Source organism: Sprattus sprattus (genome assembly GCF_963457725.1).
Source record: "Sprattus sprattus genome assembly, chromosome: 10".
NCBI lineage: Eukaryota > Metazoa > Chordata > Actinopteri > Clupeiformes > Clupeidae > Sprattus > Sprattus sprattus.
This window is the reverse complement of record NC_137908.1, coordinates 11,566,747-11,587,200: the sequence shown is the minus strand read 5'-3', so window position 1 is coordinate 11,587,200 and position 20,454 is coordinate 11,566,747. Positions and strand designations below refer to the sequence as shown.

Genomic DNA, 20,454 nt, shown 5'->3' with positions numbered 1-20,454 from the left:
GAGACAGTGACACATTCCCTTATTAAAAGTCTGCACCATTCAGAGAATGACTGGACCATTAGTGTAATGACCAAGCAGTCTTATGCTGTAAAGTTCAGGCTGAACAATTCATTGTAATGGGTAACATTCACAGTGCATGAGAATTCCTGAAGATCTGTGGAGCAGTACAGCAGAACAAGTGAAACTCCATCTCACTTATCTTTCACTTAACATTTACCTTTATGCCAAAAAGCTACCAGTACGTCAGTGACAATTCCTGGCTTCCGTATGGAAAATAAACATTATAGACCAATAATAAGCAGTACTCTGAAAAAGTGGTAATATGTCTCAATCTGTAATTTATTAATCACAGATTCATTAATATGTATCATGAAAACATACGTAAAAATGCTGTAAAAGCAAATAAAGGAATATTTAACTTTTGCATTATAGTAATGTTACAAACACGGTTTGGTATTTCATGAATTTTTCCGAGTGAAACATAGTAGGTAGGTGATAGATGATGCCATTTGGAATGGTAATTATGCCTACAGTTGTTATAACATGTTTAAAAAAGCGTAACTGTGGAATTCTCTGAGAAGCAGTGCTGGTCTGCAGACATTCATAAATTCTGTATATTTCCAGTTGTCCAGTTGAGGTTATGCAATGGATTGGTGGTTGGCCGTGGTCTTAAGATGCATATAATGGAGATTGCGGGTGAGTGATAAGGGCTAATGTGAGCTTCGAGCCACTAGTGAAATGGAGGAGGTAGGATGCTTTGCAACGTGATATATTGTACGTTTAAATTGTAGGTTTAAATCTCCTTGAAAGTGGAAGTGAGGTGTGTGACAGCCGGCAGTCATCCCTATGGGCACCTTCCGAACTTTGCTTAGAAAACATTATTCTAGATGAGCTGACCTTTCTTTTTTTCAGAGTGTCCATTATCTTCCTCTCACACAGAGGCAGAGACCAACGGCTTCTTTGGCCGACCTCTACTGGCGCAATGCCTCGAGCACTCCTCACATTATAAATCATCACCACACAGTTCATTTTTAGGTGCCCAGAACCCCCCAGGACGGTCACAGCCCTTGTGGCATTTTTGCCGGAGTTCAGATCTGATTTCATGTGAAATGACTGGTCAGTGGGAGGACATATCCATGATGAGGCCAGGCTGCAGATACACCTGTCCAGTGTGCAGCGGTCTGTGGCATAGCTACTGTGCAGGCATCACAGCCCTCACCACCCTCTCTGAGAGGTACCGTCAAGAGCGCTTGGCCAGCATGGAGCACGACTCAGATTTTAAAAGTCTTTTTTTCCACTCTCTACGAGAATGAGCTGACACATGGGCTGGAGTAGGTTCATCTGCCCTGCTTTGTACCACGGCTTTAAAATTGTCTGTGTGAGGATACATGACATCCTAAGGTTATAACAGTTACTAAACCAATTTAAAAAAAATAAGTTAGGTGTTTAAAACAAAATATATATTTTTTTTTAAGGTTTTCGGTGAAATCTTTGAAGTTGTCTTCATGTACTGAAGGTACTTTTCTTCTTTCATGTTCTGTTGTAGAAGTACTTCTCAGGTAAAAACGAAATAGCTAACCCCATTAGAAACAATGGTCACGCCATTTAAACCTTTCTCACAGCTGTCAGATCAGTGGGACACCAAGACCTGAATCACAGTTCAAGAACCTTAAAGGCACCCAGTGCAACTTTATGTAAACATTCAATGAAAAATAAACATTCAATTTCTAGTCTTTTTTGCACGTAGTAAGTTTCAATAACTCCATACCATTACATATCGACATTCAAGGAGCAAAGATGAGACGTCGTTGTGTGGTGAGAACTGATAGAAAATCGTAAACAACAACAATCGCCGGTGGGGAGAAGCCGTTTTTCCATTGACTGGAACCTGCTTTATTTATTGTAGGTTACCAAAAAATAAAGAAAATGGCGGCGATTGTTGTTGTTATCGATTTTCTATCAGTTCTCACCACACAACGACGTCTCATCTTTGCTGCTTGAATGTCGGTATGTAATGGTATGGAGTTATTGAAACGTACTACGTGTAAAAAAGACTAGAAATTGAATGTTTATTTTTAAGCCTCGAAAGTTGCACTGGGTGCCTTTAACAATACCTCAGAATGTAGCAGATTTAATAGGGGCCATTTATGTCTTCAGCATAGGTTGTTGACCTGTATCTTAAGATCTTGACAAGGTCATTATTTTCATCACCATGGTTATGTAAAATAAACTGTGCTTTGCATGCTACTCAGACTTGAAGAAAACCTCTTTGAACCCAGATGTGTGTCTGTGTCAGACATGCAGGAGAGTGCTTTTGTCATTTGTTCATCTGTTGCTCATAATTATATGCAGATCATTGTCACAGTTTATAGTTATATGCAGATTAATGTAAGGAATAGTTGCTATGGGATGCCAGCTTGAGATCAGAACAGTAGGAGGTGGTAGGAATCACATTTATGGGGCAAAAAACAAATTGGAACATTATTCCATTAGACTTCTTTACAAGCTATTCACCTAGCATATCAAAATGGGTCCAAATAAAACTGGTTATGTTAAGGCCAACTTTATTGACACGTTAATTGGTCTGCTTTTAGAATCAAATTGGTTGTGCATTGTTCTTTTACTGTGTGCAAGTACAGAAGATACTATAAGGACATGGCCTTGTCAGCTCAGTTTAAATTCCACGGGAGATATAGAGGCTGAATCCTCTCACCTTAAAGAAAAACAAACAGGCTCTTGAAAGTCACCCCACTTGATCTTTCTGAAAGCACTCCTGAGTCATGCCTAATCAATAAGGAAGCATCTAGAAGGGGAGGCGGGGTAATGGGGCGTGGGGTTATCAGCCCATGCCAGTCCTCACTGTAACATTGGCCACATCCAACACCACATCACCTACCTATAGTGACAGGTATACCTCTGTCAGCAGAACCCTGTCACATGAGGGAGCGCTTGTCGCTCTGAATTATAGGTCTAATTCTACCGCGGAAGCGGCCCAATCCGCCACTGTGTCTGTGGGTTTTCCCATTCCGCGTGAGTTAGAGGGCTTGAGTCTGTCAGGGCCCTGTCAGGCAGAGGCCAGCCTCTTTATTTCACTTGACTGTCTCCTCCCCCTGTCTCTCAGCAGAGGCTTAGACACTTAGAATGCCACAGTAGCCTCAGAGTAACCTTTCCCTTCTGTTGGGCCCAGTGTGTCTTGTCTGCATGATAATGGATGAGGATGTTCACGCACAAGGCATTCAAGAACTCATGCATTTTTATTGTGTTGCCAGGGCAATTACATGTCTTTTTTATGTCAAATTGGGGTTATTAGCGGAATTCTGTCTGCTAAAGAGAATTACTTCCAAGCATGAGGCGTAAAACATTTATGGCCTCTTTTTATATGATTTGGGTGTGTTAGGTCTTTTTTATGAAGCTTTGTCATGGACTCAATGAGTTCACTAATCACCAGTGAATGTTAGTGCTGATGGTGACAGAAACACAAACGTTACTGGTGCAGATACTTTGCACTGAGCAGCTCAAGCAAATGGGCATGGTAGACTTGTACCCCATCTCAATTCTAACTCAAAAGAGAGAGATTCTAACACAAACTAAACACTCAATTGTAAACTCAATTCTAACTAAATATAAGAGAGAAATAAATAAAAGAAAATAAGAGAGATATGTGTCACACAAAGAACCACTCCCAGGCAGTATTGATTGCTCAAGCACAAGTTTATTCCCCAGCTAAAGAGGAAGGACACAGTCTACAGCAAAGAGACACTCTAACCAAATGTTCCCATGGGGAAGTCTTGCTTGAAATGGCACTTAATACAGTACAAGAACATTTTGGGGAGCTATGATTTGGGCATAGATAAAACTAGAAAACTGCATTACTGATATATTTGATTTAAACTTTTTATATTAGCCATCCTCAAAATGATTTTATTAATTTCTTAGAATTATTATTGACTTTGTTCAGAGCAGTCTCTCCTTTTCACTCCTTCTTTAAAAGAAGTTTACTAAATGCAACACTTGCCTGTAGACTGCCTGTGCCATGGGCCCTGAGCTCTTCACACTGGCTTGTTTGCAAGGCCTGCAGAGACCAGCAGTATATGCAACACACCTTCATTGCAGTGGGATGTCTATAATACTTGCTGTGGTTTTAGTGGTCACCAATTCCGTATCAGTAAACATACAGTGATGGTGGTCACACGTGTATGCTGACCATCGTTGGCCATGTGTGTCTACACTGATCGTGTTCTTTTAGGTCAACATAGATGTCTAGTTCCACTCAACAAAACTTACAAATAAATCAATAATTCATGTTTTAGGTTATTATATGGTCAAGTGAACTAGAACAGCGTGTTTGAAATCACTTGACCTGTTTGAAGCTTTCATATTTTTACAGATGTTCTTGTGTAGCCCCTGACATTTTTAATAGAACGCCGGTAGTGGTGGACTGTTTGCATACTGCTATCTTCTTCTTCAGCAGCCTTTGATAGCAAAGTAAATATGGCTCTCCTTCCATTCATAAATGATTCACCAACCTCTCAGGAATGCGTTTTCCTCCAGTGAGGTCAGGGCCCTCCACAGTAAGGCAGCAGCCAGTCAGGTAGGTGTCAGGTAGGGGAACCTGCAAAGTGATTTCCACACACAGCTTTCGCCCGACTCTCTGTTCTCCATATATCTACGGCGGCAGACACGTCATCATTTTTCGAGTATCAACCCACCCAGAATTACAAACCTAAACAAATCATCCAGTTTGTCTAAACCCATCATAGGCCCGCTTGACCCATGCTTTCTGGGTGGTTCTGATTAGTATGCTACAAATGGTATTGGAACTGTTTTAAGCATTCTCAGAAATATAAGGCCTCTTACAGTTATTGCAGAAATGCAGAGGGATATAATGAAGGACGTGACTATTTAGACCAGGGGTCTTCAACGTTTTTGAGGCCAGGGACCCCCAAACTGATGGCGAGATGAGCAGGGACCCCCTACTGTATAAATTGCGTAAAATTTTGTTTATAATATACTGGGCCTAGTGCCAAATAAACATAGCTACCCTGTTATTGTGTATTCAATACTAAGCTATTCAAATAATACAAAGGTTAATACATTCATTAACATTTGTATGTTTTAACATTGAATTTAACCTAACATTTTTGAACAACGAATTTAACTTAACATTTTATAACATTGAATTTAATTTACCATTTAACAACATGAAAGGGACAGGGTGGCCGTGCCACTGCCATTTATTAACATACATCTTGCAAACAACTCTGAGCTAACAATATATAACAACCATTGCATGTCTTTTAAATACTTCACAAGCAACCTCGTCATTCCAAGGTGATCATTTGTGTGTGTGTGTTTGTGTGTGTTGGAAAGAGAGAGAAAGATGGAGGACAGTACCTGTCACGCATTACATAATGCATTGCATAATGTTGATTCACAAGAGATACTAATTGCATTTTATTTATACATCTCAAATGTCACTACCATGAATAATTTTATATTTATATCAAATGTATGTATATATATAATATAATATAAATATAATAATTTATTCATGGTAATGACTGCACTCATAAAGCATTACGAAGTCAAAGTATAGCCCCTCGCTGCTTGAAGCATGGTAATGGCACGGATTGCATCATTGCATTATGACAAAATGCCATATATAGAATTAACATTACTTAACAATGCTTTGATTATCTTGTTCAGTGCACATGGGCAAGTTATTTGGATTTATTTTTTTATTTTGTTAAACCAAATTGTTAGGTGGTGCTGGACCGGATGATTGCATAGTTGCAAAAGAACAGACTGAATCATTTACAACACTTCTTGCATGTCCTAATGATTTGGCACAATCTTTTTTAAATCTACAGAAAACGTGGCTCTCTGCGAGGGCATATCATGGGACATGCAGCCTCACCTACCCTGAGAAAAAGGCTTCTTCATGAGAACATTCAAATATGATGTAACTTCAAAAATGCTGAAAGGGAAGGTTCGGTTCAGGTCCTTAATTGGTCCATAGCATCTCATGAAATAGACTATGCCAGTCATATCCTGGTCTCTTCCTGGTTAACTATTGTTTGTTGTATCATAGTGTGTTGTTTTTTACCATTCTCCGTTTGAAAAGAGGTTCTTATCCATGGACTGAAACCCGTCAGCATGGAGACCACAATGAACTCCAGGATCCAAAGAGAAATGATAGTCTGCAGGAGCCATTTGGGTTCATGTTTTAATCTTGTTGGGCTCACACAATATAGGTGTGAAAATTCATGCAGGTATCAGGTGTTGCTTGACGGAAGGAGAGCACACATACCTTTTTGTCCGCTTCATTGTATTAACAAAGGTCTGTTTCATGTAAATAAGATGCTAGTTTGGATGTATGGACATGCTTATGGATTGGATCTTACTGTGAGAAATAAAGTTTGCATAACCAAGAACGAGTACGCAAAATTGGAACGTTATTTTACATCTACCAAGCGCATCAATCAAGTGCTCAGTCAGCCATCCCTCTGGGCTTTTAGTGTAGACTTAGCCCATACAGAGTCTGTTTAAGGATGCAAAATGGGTGCAACTTTTGTCATGAATGCACTGGATAGCCGTGTTGTCTAATTATGCTGTGTGCATTCTGTACCTGCGAAATTTGGCAGGACTTGGTTAAGAAAAAGAATGTACTGCTTTGGAATAACAGAAAAGCATATCTGATTTTAAATCACTAACATCTTCTCTACTCTAAACATGTGTGATATCCGTGACAACAAATAAGCACAATTCACAGATAAAGTAAATTAAGTCATGAAACATTATATCATTATAACAAACATCATCATCAACAAAATCAACATCTGAAATTTCAGTACTTAGAGGTACTCAGTTATTGACACTGACTAGATAACCTCACACTTGACAGAAAGAATTTATTCAGAGTTCCAAGCATTTTTAAGGTCCTGTGGCATGTCAATGCTCTGTTCTGTGGGACGTAGTGATTTGAGATTTCAGCAGGTGTCAGGATTCACGGCTGGGTTCGGTGTCTACAGAATCATCAGAATAAGATAACTGCTAGAGTCTGAAAGCCACTTTATTATAACAGAGCTGATGTTACTATGACTACGCCTGTATAGCATTCATAATGCCACTTAACACTGGTTCTGAAGAAAAACCTTTGGACGCACAGATGAGGAAAATGAAATGAATAAATACAAGAGATCATTAAAAAACAATATAACAAAAATAACACAACCCTGGGTCGACAAAAAAAAAAAACAGAACTTCTTCCACCAAAATGACTAGTGTTTTTTTCTCCCCAATATCAGATAATTATAATGCATTTTGAAAAAGTAGCAAATGTGGTATTTCAGTTCATGTCACAGGTATAGGAGATTTTTACTGCTATATCTACTGCCATTTTGGAGTTACATTTTAACATTTACTAACATAGCATACAATCTAGATACTGTTTTTCATAAAATATCACAGTAGATGTGCCTATATTAGTAAGCATTGCATTTCTTTACTGGACCATGGATGTATTTAACAAACCAGTGGAGATGAGAGAAACTGGCACAGCCAGCCATATCTGCGTGCATGCGTGTATGCGTGCGTGCGTTAGTGTGTATGAGAAAGAGACCAAGAGAGGGAAGAAAGGAAGAAAGGATTGAGCAATATAAAAACTGTGTGACACAAAAGTCTACAATGCCAGAACATTTTATTCTACTGAATGTAGAAAATAATGTGATGTAATGTAAAATACTGAAAAACTCACACACAGACAAAACAGCACAGACATACCTACACATACACACACACACACACACACACACACACACACACACACACACACACACACACACACACACACACACACACACACACACACACACACATAGACATGCAGTCAGTCCAGCTCTAAATTAAGCTAAGGTATCGACAGGAAGTCAAAAGTATTAACAAATCATTAATATTATTGGCGTTACTGAAACATCTTTAAGCAAATTCTGAAATATGCCTTGCAATCTGTGTGATAACACCTGAAATATGTTCTATATCCTGAAGAATCCTGCTGAATATTTCAATGTGAAGATCCACTATGTTTTCCATACTCAGGTGCTTCATGAAATCTCCCCAAAAGGGTAAGTCTGTCTCCTTGTCATGGCATCTGCTGTGAGAGAGGCATTCGGGTGTTTCCCTGGGCTGTTTCTGATGTGGAATGTGTCTGTGGAATCCTGCAACTTAAATGAACAAAACAAAAGAACATACTGTTAATACAAGGACACAATTGATAATGGATATGAGTTAGTTGAATATCATGTGTGGACCTGTTCTTACCTAATACATGTCTGTCAGTTACACTTCAGTGGATTTGCCTGTAATGTTCACTTCTTTAATCTGTCAGAATCATACAAAGCAGTAGAATGTCTTTTATTTAGATTACTGTAAAACAGTGCACTTTAGGGGAGCTGGAGATCATCCAAGGTTATTACACAGAAAAAGATTATTGATTATGAATTATATAAAGATTCATTATATAAACTAATGGAATCTATAGGGCATATCTATTACTGCAAGACCAGTATGTGTCAGTGGAACAAACCTACACAATTATAGCTCATTTATGCAATTATATTTATGCAAAACTTATGCAATGTGGTTTATGAAACCGGTGTGCAACTCATTTCCATTTACTCGCCAGAACAATGTGCAGAACTGATTAACATGCCTAAGATTAAGCCCCAGCTTCAGAACAGCAAAGCACTGCTTGAATTTTTCCCTGTGATTTTCTGCAGCCTTCTTGCGGCCTTTCCTGCGTCTAGTTTCCTGGCCATACCTTGCTGAGTGGTTGATCCCTTGTGCGACTGGCTGGTGTCGGGGCGAGTGCGGGCTCATCTGGCCGCTCCCGGAGCCCCCTCTGCGCCCCCAAAGCCTTTGCACACCGGACAGGCCCCTCGGAGTGAGACTCCTCCACCTCGCCGCCAATTACCGACAGGCAGCTGTGGCCCGAGCTGCTGAAGCCGCTCACGCTCTCTCCAGACGACTCAGAGCTGTCCACTGTATCACGGGCAAGGAGAGGCAGCCAACAGATTAGGCCCATAGTGTTCCCACTGAGCTACCCCAACACCCTCAACTCATTTATCCACAGCACTCAAAACACATCCACTCTTACCTGTGCATGAATTATATTATAATTTTAAAAAAACAACAATACACACACCAATGTTGTAAGAATGGCGTATGAAATGAGACCAAATCAGGGCTAGTTCACCAGCACTGTAAAGGAATGGTGGTTTTCCCATAGCTTTTTGGCAAAAACAGCGTTCACCATAATGTATCCGTTGGATATTACATACTGAATGATACAGTAATCTTCAACAGCCTCTCAGGGTGTGAAACAGGTAACCAAACCAGCTCACCCAAAACAAGGTGGTTCCCCTGCTCCTGATCCAGGTCATCCTCCTCCAGCAACCCAGGAGCAGAGAGGGAGAGGCCGGCCACCGGCTGGTTGTTGATGGGGCACATGTACCCGACAGGAGACATGGAGCCTCGGCCCGAGGAAGACGAGGAGGAAGACGAGTGGCTGCCAGAGGATGAAGTTCTTCTGACGGAGGTGGGCCTGAGAGCAGGGAACCTTCCCTGAGAGCCAGGTACCCCAAAAGCAGCCGCTGGGAGGACAGAGGCAAACAAGGTTAAGTATCTTATCAGGCTGTCATCCACTGAGGCCAAACAGATATAAAAGTTGCACAGGGAGGATGAAGTGTGTAGTGTTTAACTTTTTGTAGGCGTTAAAAAATGAAGCAGTAAGAATGGTCTGCACCTCTTCCAGCGAGGGCCCCGTTGATGGCCCGGTCACTGATGGCAGCATCACTTGGCTGAATGTCCATGAAGGGCTTGTAGCCGATTCCCATGAACACCCTCTCCTGCATCCGGATTTCTGTTAAAATATATTGTTTGGGTTTATACATTTTAAAACATTTAGCATTTACATCATGTAAAAAGAGCCTGGGCTGTGTTTTCCAAAGGAATTATGCTGCAACCGTACAGTATACGTATGCTATAATGAAGAAGTATCACATGGAATCATTTAATGACAGTCACAACACCGCAATGCTTATGAGGAACACAATCCTAATCCGACATCTGTTTAAAGATAAATGAGCGAGCAAGATGATCACGACACAACAATGCAAAAACAGTCCTGTCCTGAACATGAGAGCACTCCCCCTCACCTCGGTTGTGTATGGCCTGCTCCCAGAGGATCCGCTCCAGGTCCCTGGTCCAGCCCACTTTCACCTCCGCGCTAGTCGCCTGAAGGACGTACGTGTCCTGGGACTTCCTCCTCCGGAACCAGATCTCAAAACCAAGGCCACTGTCACCACAGTTATGGGTCATTCCGATGTCTGATGTCTGGTTCAAGGCAGGAAAAACAAAAACAAATGGCAACGCCTCAGGTAAATCAGGCGTCCATGAGGGATTATAAATTCATCAGATGGGTAAAATAGTGTTCGGGAATAATCTATCATGACTGACACATGTCTGTTTTGTGTCAGGGTACCTTGAAGGACTGTTTGTAAACGTAGACGTCATTCCCGACCTCAGTCTTCTTGGTCTTACTGAAGAGAATGAGGTCCTGGAAGAGGAAAATGTGGCGGTAACACTTCTTCTTCCGGAAGGATACCAGGAACTCATCCTGACGAATCAGCTGGCCCTGCTCCTTCAAATTCACCTGTCACAGAGAGGCAGCTTGCTGTCAGCACAGAGACACAGTGAACGTCACATGAGAAGGCAGACTCAGAGTACAACATTTAAAGTGTGTGTTGTGGCAGACAGATTTAAATCAAATCTACTCGATATAATGTGGTTACACAACCACAGCAAAATAAGATGAACAGTGAGTCATTTCAGTGAGTCATTTCAAACTCATGTCCTTGAAGTGATCCATCAGTGGTTTCTTTCAGCTGACTGCTAAGCACTTGCTGCAGCACTGAATGATACAAAGTAAGGCATGGGGTGGATGAGTTTAAATGTTGTCATCCACGAAATCTGAGAAATATCAAAGTGGTTGTATCAACCTTGAGACCTACTCATCAAATGATGCAATGAATTTAAAAAAGGTCTGAGTAATTGAATTGGGATTAACTGAATATTTCCCCCAGATCTCCCTCGTACAGGGTGTGGTTCCGTGCCCTTGCTTTTCCTCACGTGCACAGCTGATGTTTACCACCACCACACCTCAGCCTTGGGTTCATCACATACACACACACACACACACACACACACACACACACACACACACACACACACACACACACACACACACACACACACACACACACACACACACACACACACACACACACACACACACACAAACACACACACACACACACACACACACACACCTCAGCCTTGGGTTCATCACAGCTGTGGATAGGCTACACGGCACAGGGTGATGCAGAGCTTCCGCATAACAACAAGATTGATGTTTACTGCCATACCCCTTCATCTCCCAATCTTGACCCTCTCTATCTCTCTCTCTCTCTCTCCCTCTCTCTCTCTCTCTCGCTCTCTTGCCCTCTCTCTCTCCATCTCTCTGTGCTCAGGCTTACATCACACTCTTGGATGTCGTCCATGGCCAGGAGGTTGTTGCCATGGCGAAGCTGAAACTGGATGACCTCGAGCGCTGCCTGGATCTCCGTGCGCTCACGGCCCCTGGTGGGCCCAGTGCCACACTCACGCACCATGTCCTGCAGCAGAAGGCTGTACTTGCTGATGCGCTGCACCGGCTTCAGAAGATACGAGGACAGATCCATCTTATCTCCCAGCTCCAGCTGCTTCTGCTGTGGGTCAAAACGCACATCGCACAATACTGTCATTTATTTCGCCCTGCTCAGGAGAACTCGAGAGGTAAGGTTTGAGACGTCTTATTTTATACGTCCTCCCTTGTTATCCTGCCACAGGCTGCATTATTTTTATAAAACCTGCCGAAGTTCTCACCTTGAAGAAGTGGCTGTGATGCTTCAGGAGATTGTCAGAACGAGGTTTGTTCTTGCTGTACAATGCATAGAGGCTGAAGTTTTCTTTCTGCATAGACAAGAGATGAAAGGAATTTATTCCCAGTTCTGCAGAAACATCCTCAAACATCTTCAAATTGAAAAAGACAGAGATAAGTTACAGTAAGAGTAATATTACAGCATGTAGCCATCCTTTTGATTCATGCTGAACTACATCATAGAAGTACATGTGAAACATAGACGTTTATAGAGTGGATCTTGGCCTTCCAAGTATCTTGCATTATGTCAGTGCCTCTACACAAGCAAACTATAACTATCACTAACAGTGACAGTTTCACTGTTATCAGTTATGTAGCTTATGGAATCATCAGCATCATATGCCTGCTCCTGAGGCCAGAGAGGAGGCTGCCCAGGTACCCACGTGCTGGAGGAAACAGCTGCCCACGCGGAAGGGTTCGCGCAGGCACAGCTCCAGCTCCTGCAGGAAGTGGTGCTGGTGGAAGTCACGCAGCTTCTCCAGGTTGCCGAAAATGGAGCCGCGCTGGCCGCGCAGGTCTTGCGGCACGTCGGCCCGCTCCAGCTGAGGAAAGTAGTGCTCCATGACGTAGCCGAGCGCCCGCACATACTCCCGCTCCGTCAGCAGAAGCTCCTCCATGATGCGCTGTAGCTTCCTGTGGCATGGCCATGAACAAAACCAGTGACTATCATACAGGCACAATAGCAGTTAAGTAAAGAACCACTGACTATCATACAGGCACAATAGCGGTTAAGCAAAAGGCTAATGGACAACACAGCGTTTGGGTTCCAGAAAACAATGCACGTTCGAGGTTGTACAGCCACAACGCAAATCGGAGTGTTACACATCAAAGTGGACAGCGTGCAGTTACTGGTATATCATACAGGCACAGCAGCTGTTAACTGTATTTAGAGGCCTGTATCTACTGTACCATTCATGCTGGGGATTATTATTATCATTGTTATTATCATTAGTCCTGCTGCACTCAACAAACATGGTGAAATGAAACAAAATGGTAATATAATGTCTTAAGCAATGACCTTGAGCAAAGCAGAAGTCTCTAAACAACACAAATGATCGCATTGCCGTATTTATATTTTTCTCAACTGTGTCGCCAAGCAAGCAAAACTGGATTACTTGGAAATGTTACACTGTCTACACTCTATTAACTTAGACAGAGAGAAAATTAATTTCTGTAATAATAGTGCAGGGAACATAATGTGTCTCTTGCACATAAGACAGGCTTTATTCATTTTCCCAGGGCTGTTCTCAGCTGTGTCATGTCATAATCTCTGCCATCTTGTGGCGGAAACTGACAAACAATGAATTTATCACAGATGTTATTATATAATTAGTTTTGGTCGCACAAACATTACAGTTTGAACATATCTTAGGATTGCCTAAAACAGCACTTGTACAAGGTAACCAAAAAGACTTTGTCTTGTAATCATGAATTAACATGGTTATTTCCCCTTTATTTACTGAAAGACAAAATAGATGAATACATCACCACAGCACACTGAGGTGAACTGCTGACTTACAGGATGTTGTTGCTGCTCTCCTCAGCCTGTGCTGCGCCTGCAGGCCTGGGAGTCTGAAGCCTGGAGCCCGTGTCTGAGATGGGGCTTGCCGAGGCCTGGGCCTCCTCGGACCCTCTGCGTCTGTGGGGAGTCAGCTGGGATGAGTGGCTGAGGTGGTGGGAGCTGCCGAAAATGCCGCGGGTGGACGCGACATCGGTGTGGCGCGAGGAGCACTGCGCCGTGCTCACGCACGAGCCCTCGCTTTGCGAGCGGCCCAGAGCACGGTGGCACGGCGGGCATACGGTTGGCTCGTCCATCCTCCGGAGGTCGTCCTCACTGTGGCTGTGGTGCTCCCGGGGGCCTCTCCACCACCTGGTTTTGCCTTCCGCGGACCTGGCAATGTGAGCTTCAGTCTCAGCTGCTGTGAGCAGTGGAGGAGTTGAGATTTTTTGCTCAATTTCATTTTGGAGTGCCATGAAGTTGGCCAATGCTTTGGTTGGCCTGGCGGGGACCGCTGGTGGTGTCTTAGTGGTTTTTGCTTGACATGTCAGCGCTGGTGGTGTCTTAGTGGTCTCTGCTTGCCATGCCAGCGCTGGTAGTGTCTCAGTCATCTGTGCTTGACATGTCAGTGCTGGTAGTGTCTCAGTCATCTGTGCTTGACATGTCAGTGCTGGTAGTGTCTCAGTCGTCTCTACCTGACATGTCACCGGTGGTGGTGTCTTAGTGGTCTCTGCTTGAAATTCCAGCACTGGTGGTGTCTCAGCGGTCTCTGCTTGACATGGCAGAGGAGGGTTGGCCTGATTCTCTGTGTTTGAAGGGGACTGAGGAGCCTTGATGTCATTGTTGCCGAGTTTCTGGCTCCCCCCTCCCTTCCCTTTGCCCTCAGGTTTGAAGTGAAGGTTAAAACAGGTGACCGTGGCCCCCTCGCTCTGCCTGGCACGGCTGTCTCGGCTCTCGGCAAGGGGCACCGAGGCTCTTCTTTGGGCAGGCTCTTTGTATTCAAGGGTGGGAGTATCCCCTGCTGCCGCTACGCTTGGGCAGTGAGTCGAAGACGCGGCCTCCACCAACCCTGGCCTTGTGGCTCCCCTCGGACCCACCTGGCCCTCATCAGAGGCCTGCAGCCTCCTCAGCAGCCTCCCCCTGACGTCCTGGCACTGAGCCCAGGCTGCGCCCCACACCCTCAGCCCCCCCGGCCCTCTCAGAGCCAGAGCGTCGGCCTTGGCCTCCTGGAAGCGGTCGGGGGAAAAGCTTCTAAATCTCTCTTCAAAGGCCTTCAGGGTGCCTGTGTTGGCCCTGAGAGGGTAGCACCCGCTCCCCACATGCTCCAGATACTGCCCACACTCCGTTGCCAAAGACATGGCCTGCGAACAGACACAAAAGTGCATTTCAATTTGGATGCAATTAAACTGGAATTGAATGGCCTAATTAATGTGTTAGGCTATGCTAACTGGGCTTTAATAGATTGATAGGCTTAATAGAGGGTTTAGGCTATACCATTACGTTTGTGGTTTCTAATTTAATTAGCCGCTAATTTTACCCCGAGGAAGCAGTTCTGTGGACTGACCTGTTCACAGAACCTGTACAGACGGGCTGATATTTCCAGCTCGGACTGAGAGCGCTCAGCCCGCGACAGGCTCTCAACCAGGTGGGTTTTAAAAGTGTTAACCAGGGCGCGGAGAACCTCCGCTTCGGGGTACGAGGCCCCTTGGATCTTCTCAGCTTCTTGCACCAGCACCTCGCCTTGAACCTTCTTCTCCTGCCATAAAGAAAAGGGCATTAGTCGTGCTTGCATCTCCCTGACAACTCCCACACACGCCATCATTTTCGCTGTGGTATGTGCTTCGCGTGTCTTTCAATGGCGGAGAAATCTGTAAGGCACAGCCTGCGAGGCAGCCCATTTAGTTTCCTGAGAGGAAACACAGCGTGACCGCGAATTAGCTTAATGTTCTCTCCAGATGTTCTGTGCAGGTGCCTGAGAACAAATCACTTCTTGTGGCACATTTTGTTCGCTGTGTAACTTCTGGGTCGAGTAAAAAAAGAACCCAACCTGTTGTCTTTCATTTTTCTTTTAATTACAATACTGTCAGAAACCGAACCCTGGCAACATAAGCATTTCTCCGGGGGATCCATTACCTTGGCCTGACTGAGGAAGGAGTTGAGGTGTTTCAGCTTCTGCTCCACAGTGTCTAGTGTACCCTCGGCGGAATTCAACTCTTTCAGCCAGGACTCTTCCTCTGTGGCAAACCACTCCCTTATCTGGATGAGGGGGGATAAGAATGCAGCTTTAATTCACGTTCACTGTGCTTCGCTCCTTGTAATTCGTGTTTATCCAAGCGGGATTGTCAAACCTGGACGTGGGTGAACAGACGGTGCTGATTAAGTCTGCCACTGTGATTAATTGAAGGGGCTGACTGCGCTGAGAGTCACCTCGACATTTCACGCATGAAATGTCTCAACAGCTGGCCTTTTTTCACTTTGTTCTCCACAGTGTGCGTTTGTGTGTGTGTGTGTGTGTGTGTAAGGGGGGGATCTACATTGTTGTGTGGTTGTTCACACAGATAGTACAAAGAGCTATCTAATATGGATGCACAAGTGCATGTTCACAGTGTATATACGTGCTCTGTAACAACCAGTATGATCAGTTATCATAAACCAGGGGCCACATACTTTGTCTTTATCTAAATGGTTAGAAACATTCTACAATGGACAGACCGAAATCTTTTAATTGGCACTATAAAAGACCAGATAAACCTAAGCTAACAAGGAATATCTATGTTACAGTAAGTTAGATGTGCCTGTTTATAGGTCACCACTGGGATGCAGAGGGACAAAAAAATATTCCGCTTGGGCCACACCTGGCCTGCTGTTAAAGAGCTATATGGTATTTCACAAATCAGAATTCTATGAACTCAATTCAATACATTTTATTTATATAGCGCCAATAACAATTGGAATTGTCTCCAGGAGCCTGACAGAGCCAAGCCCCAGCACTAAGAGCGAGGGAAACTCAGTACCCATTTGCAGTCAGGAAGAGAAGAGGCGAAAGATAAGCAGATAAATGGCTCCATCTTTGCCAGATGAGGCTGCCTTTAGGGCACCCAGGCCTGTGCCTCTATCTTGGCCATGTTAAACTCAGTGACATGAGGGGTTCCTTATATATGAAGCCGGTTACCAAGGTGATCTCAGTAACATCAGGGGTTCCCTATATACGAAGCAGGTTACTAAGGGGATCTCAGTGACATGAGGGGTTCCTTATATATGAAGCAGGTTACCAAGGTGATCTCATCCTCCATGGTCCTCAGCTGGAGCAGGTAGTCCAGGTGCTGCAGGGACTGGTTGGACCTCATGACCAGCGTGTGCACCTTCTCCTCCACCTGGTTGTACAGGCTCCTCAAGGCCTCCATGGAGTGTCTGAGCGGAGAGAGGGACGAGGGCAGCGTCATCTCACTGGGTTAATGTTACACATGCAGTTTAGACACGGCCATACTGTAGCTATTTATGTTGCAGAACGTGTTGATGTCACTGTAGCTATTTATAGCTTTTTGCGATTGCTATGTTGCAGAACATGTTGGTGTCAAATGAGAAGAGATGGGGTTCTTGACTGCTTTAAGAATGTACCTGTAGTCTTCCGATTGGGCGAATCGAAATTCCTCCTTCCTCATTCTGGCGAGGATGGCCCCTCCCTCCCGCTGTAAAGTGACCAATCGCGTGTCTTCCAGTACCTCTTTCATTGAGCTTCGTTGCTCTTCTATGCACATCTTCACATCCTGACGTGAATGGAAGGAGAAGTACAGGTGATGAGCAGCAATAATGAAATGGCTTATGCATGGGGAAGCAACCACCCAGCCAGTGTTTTAATGAGACAGCTGCTGTGCAAAAACAAGGTCAGGACACATTTTGTGAGGATGATTCAGACAAAAACAACAGTACTAATCCCTCTGCTCAGTACCTTAACGGTGTCCATCTTCCTGACACTGTCTAACTTCTTGATGGCCTTCTGGAGGAGTGAAGCTGCCCCTTGAAGGTCAGTCGTGAAGACGGCCATTTTCTGAAATGAAATTAAAAAGTTTCAAATGACTCTGACCAAACTAAATCTGGTCACTTTGACACTTAATTACATTCTATTCTGATAGACTCTTGTAGAAAGATTTACTGTTCCCATTTTGGAAAATTTGTAAGAAGGCAATAAAGAAAGAAGAGGCAACTAACTCAAATACATCAGCCCGCTTAATGTTTAAAGTTTTCGACCCTGCCTGCTTCACATGGGCTACTGTTTTAAAATGTCCTGACATTGTTCAAAAAATGAAACATTTTACCAATATTCATCCAACCTCACTTAAGCAGGTGAAAGTACAAAGTGCTATCAGAACCTGGTGGAAATGCAGCCAATCAATGTGGTTGAAGAGGAAAGTCCCGCCCAGGTCAGAGGTCAGCTGCTGTCCATCAACAATTTTGTGCAGAGCTTTCAGGGAGGTGATAATGTCCATCTAATTGAATACATTCAGAACCCCCACAGCCACACACACACACATGCGCGCGCGTGCACACACACACAGACACACACACGCGCGCGCGCGCGCACACACACACACACACACACACACACACACACACACACACACACACACACACATACAGACATACAGACACACAGATGCAGACAAACACAGATTAATTGTAGACAGATTATCATAGAATAAAATTGTATAATCCTGTTTTTAGCTGGATGGTGATGAAATGTTGAATGTGTCTAACTGGATTTCCATATGTCTATAAATTAGACAGAGTAATTGTCAAATTGTTTAAGATGAAATGTAAAGATGAAAAATACCTCCTAGCAGGTGCCTTAAGTGTTATATATATTAATATATATAGTAACAATAAATAATACTGCTATTTGTGAGTATGTGAGAGACTCTGTCTGTCTGGCCAGAGGGGAATGGGGTGTAATGGGCTGTGACTGACCTGCAGCCCTGTGTGCCTCTCTGGGCGCGAGTTCAGCTCCTTATCCACCAGCACCACCACGGCATGCACCGCATGCAGAGCCTGCTCCTAAAGCACACAGAGAGGTAGAACACCAGCTGAGTATGAGTGTGTGTGTGTGTGTGTGTGTGTGTGTGTGTGTGTGTGTGTGTGTGTGTGTGTGTGTGTGTGACTGTGTGTGTGTTACTGTGTGTGTGTGTGTGTGTGTGTGTGTGTGTGTGTGTGTGTGTGTGTGTGTGTGTGTGTGACTGTGTGTGTGTGACTGTGTGTGTGTGTGTGTGTGAGTGTGTGACACAAGATATTTGTGTGTGTAGGTGTGTTATGTGTGTGTGAGTGTGAGAGAGAGACTACATGTTTGTGTGTGTGTGTGTGTGTGTGTGTGAGACTACATGTTTGTATGTGTGACACTACATGTTTGTATGTGTAAGTGTGTTATGTGTGTTTGTATGTGAGACTACATGTTTGTGAGTGTGTGTGTGTGTGTGTGTGTGTGTGTGTGTGTGTGTGTGTGTGTGTCTGATGTGTATTTGTATAACTGTGAGCCAGATCAAGTAGACTGTGCTATGTAAAGACCTGACAGCAAAACTGGAATAGAGAAGAAAAGTAAACAGCCCTTTGAAGGACATGAGACACAAAAAGGAGGAGAGGGTGGAGCGAGGTAAAGACAGGTTTTTTTTTTTACCACAACTGACTCTTATGGAGTAAACAAGTTCTTTTTTAATGGTGACCAGAAAAGAAATGGGCCTCGTGTAAACAGATAGATGTCCTGTTTTTGCTATTTTGGCCCTTGTTTAGTCTACCTGTCGGGAGAAGAAGTAAGAAAAGCGAGACCTGCCCCACATGTCTAAGCTACTGCTAAGGTTGGGTGATGTTCACACTATGGCACTCGTTATTTGGCATGACGCCATTTTGGGCTCACCTGTATCATGAGTAGGGATTTGTAGAGCACAGGAGGAGGAGGAACCCTCCGGGCATCAACCACCAGAGTCAGCCCTAAGTCCCGCACTTCCTTCCTGTTACACACACACACACACACACACACATATTCATTCAGCATATTATAATCATATTTTAATAATAGCACAGTGGGAACGGTTACACTCTAACCTTTCTGTCAGACAAATTCTTGTCTGGTGTATCAAGAGTGCTAGGTCCCCTCCTTTTGAAAACTACATAAACATAGATTTGATGAGCTGCCATACCACGTAGTGCAGCAAGGTGGGGTGACATGCTGAAGTAGTGTTTAAGGTTTTATGTGTGACAGATGTTCAGACAAGCCTATTTTGCTTTGAACTTTACAAGTGTGTTTGATGAAAAGGCTCTCTCTAAAACATCACACCCCTTAAACCCTGCACTGAAATAGCTCTAGAATCCTAACAAAAATGTGCGTGCATTGTACTATGAACAGCATACAGCCTTATTCAGATCGAATTACACCATGTAAAAATGTCAAATTAAGGAGTATTTAAGTAGTAAAGACATTTTTAAGTCAACGCAAGTATGCCTAAAATCACTGTAACTAAACAATGTTGGGTGATCTATCAGCAGACACCCAGGCACCCACATGTAAGGCTTTTACTGTCAATGGTATGCCAATGCCATCTAGTGGTTTGTGTTTGTCACTACTCTCTAAGTTCGTCATAGTTATTTTACAGTTGCTAGGTAGTTTCAGGTGTGTCTGAGCTTTGCTAAATGTATCCAGGAGACCTATACTAACATTCTGTATTATTCTCTTCTTAATGTGTAAGTGCACCCTTAAAAATGTTTTTGAGCTGTAAAAGAAATAATATGACTGAACTGTAATGAAACACCTCGATACAGATGTTTTGACAACATTTACATTTTTATCAAAACTGCTCAACACGCCATCTAGCTATTTACAGTAAAATCTTCCTGAACATTGTAAGGCTGATGCAAGGACGATGCTGACGTAGAG

The 20,454-nt window shown here is 43.6% G+C and overlaps 1 protein-coding gene across 1 annotated transcript in view; it reads right to left on the bottom strand.

The window, feature by feature from the left end:
• Nucleotides 1–7,056: 7,056 nt before the first annotated feature.
• quob (quattro b) overlaps nucleotides 7,057–20,454 on the bottom strand; it is a 32,958-nt gene continuing 19,560 nt past the window's right edge. Inside the window, exons 6-24 of the mRNA XM_080846041.1 lie at nucleotides 19,438–19,531; nucleotides 18,501–18,587; nucleotides 17,906–18,022; nucleotides 17,485–17,583; nucleotides 17,154–17,302; nucleotides 16,808–16,946; nucleotides 15,669–15,791; nucleotides 15,100–15,291; nucleotides 13,557–14,896; nucleotides 12,421–12,670; nucleotides 11,983–12,069; nucleotides 11,595–11,825; nucleotides 10,541–10,711; nucleotides 10,215–10,392; nucleotides 9,803–9,919; nucleotides 9,402–9,650; nucleotides 8,819–9,039; nucleotides 8,320–8,379; nucleotides 7,057–8,222 (exon numbers count right to left, since the gene is read on the bottom strand). Coding sequence (XP_080702167.1) covers nucleotides 8,338–8,379; nucleotides 8,819–9,039; nucleotides 9,402–9,650; nucleotides 9,803–9,919; nucleotides 10,215–10,392; nucleotides 10,541–10,711; nucleotides 11,595–11,825; nucleotides 11,983–12,069; nucleotides 12,421–12,670; nucleotides 13,557–14,896; nucleotides 15,100–15,291; nucleotides 15,669–15,791; nucleotides 16,808–16,946; nucleotides 17,154–17,302; nucleotides 17,485–17,583; nucleotides 17,906–18,022; nucleotides 18,501–18,587; nucleotides 19,438–19,531 — 3,886 coding nt within the window. The 3' untranslated portion in view covers nucleotides 7,057–8,222; nucleotides 8,320–8,337. The remainder of the gene's footprint in view (nucleotides 8,223–8,319; nucleotides 8,380–8,818; nucleotides 9,040–9,401; nucleotides 9,651–9,802; nucleotides 9,920–10,214; nucleotides 10,393–10,540; nucleotides 10,712–11,594; nucleotides 11,826–11,982; nucleotides 12,070–12,420; nucleotides 12,671–13,556; nucleotides 14,897–15,099; nucleotides 15,292–15,668; nucleotides 15,792–16,807; nucleotides 16,947–17,153; nucleotides 17,303–17,484; nucleotides 17,584–17,905; nucleotides 18,023–18,500; nucleotides 18,588–19,437; nucleotides 19,532–20,454) is intronic.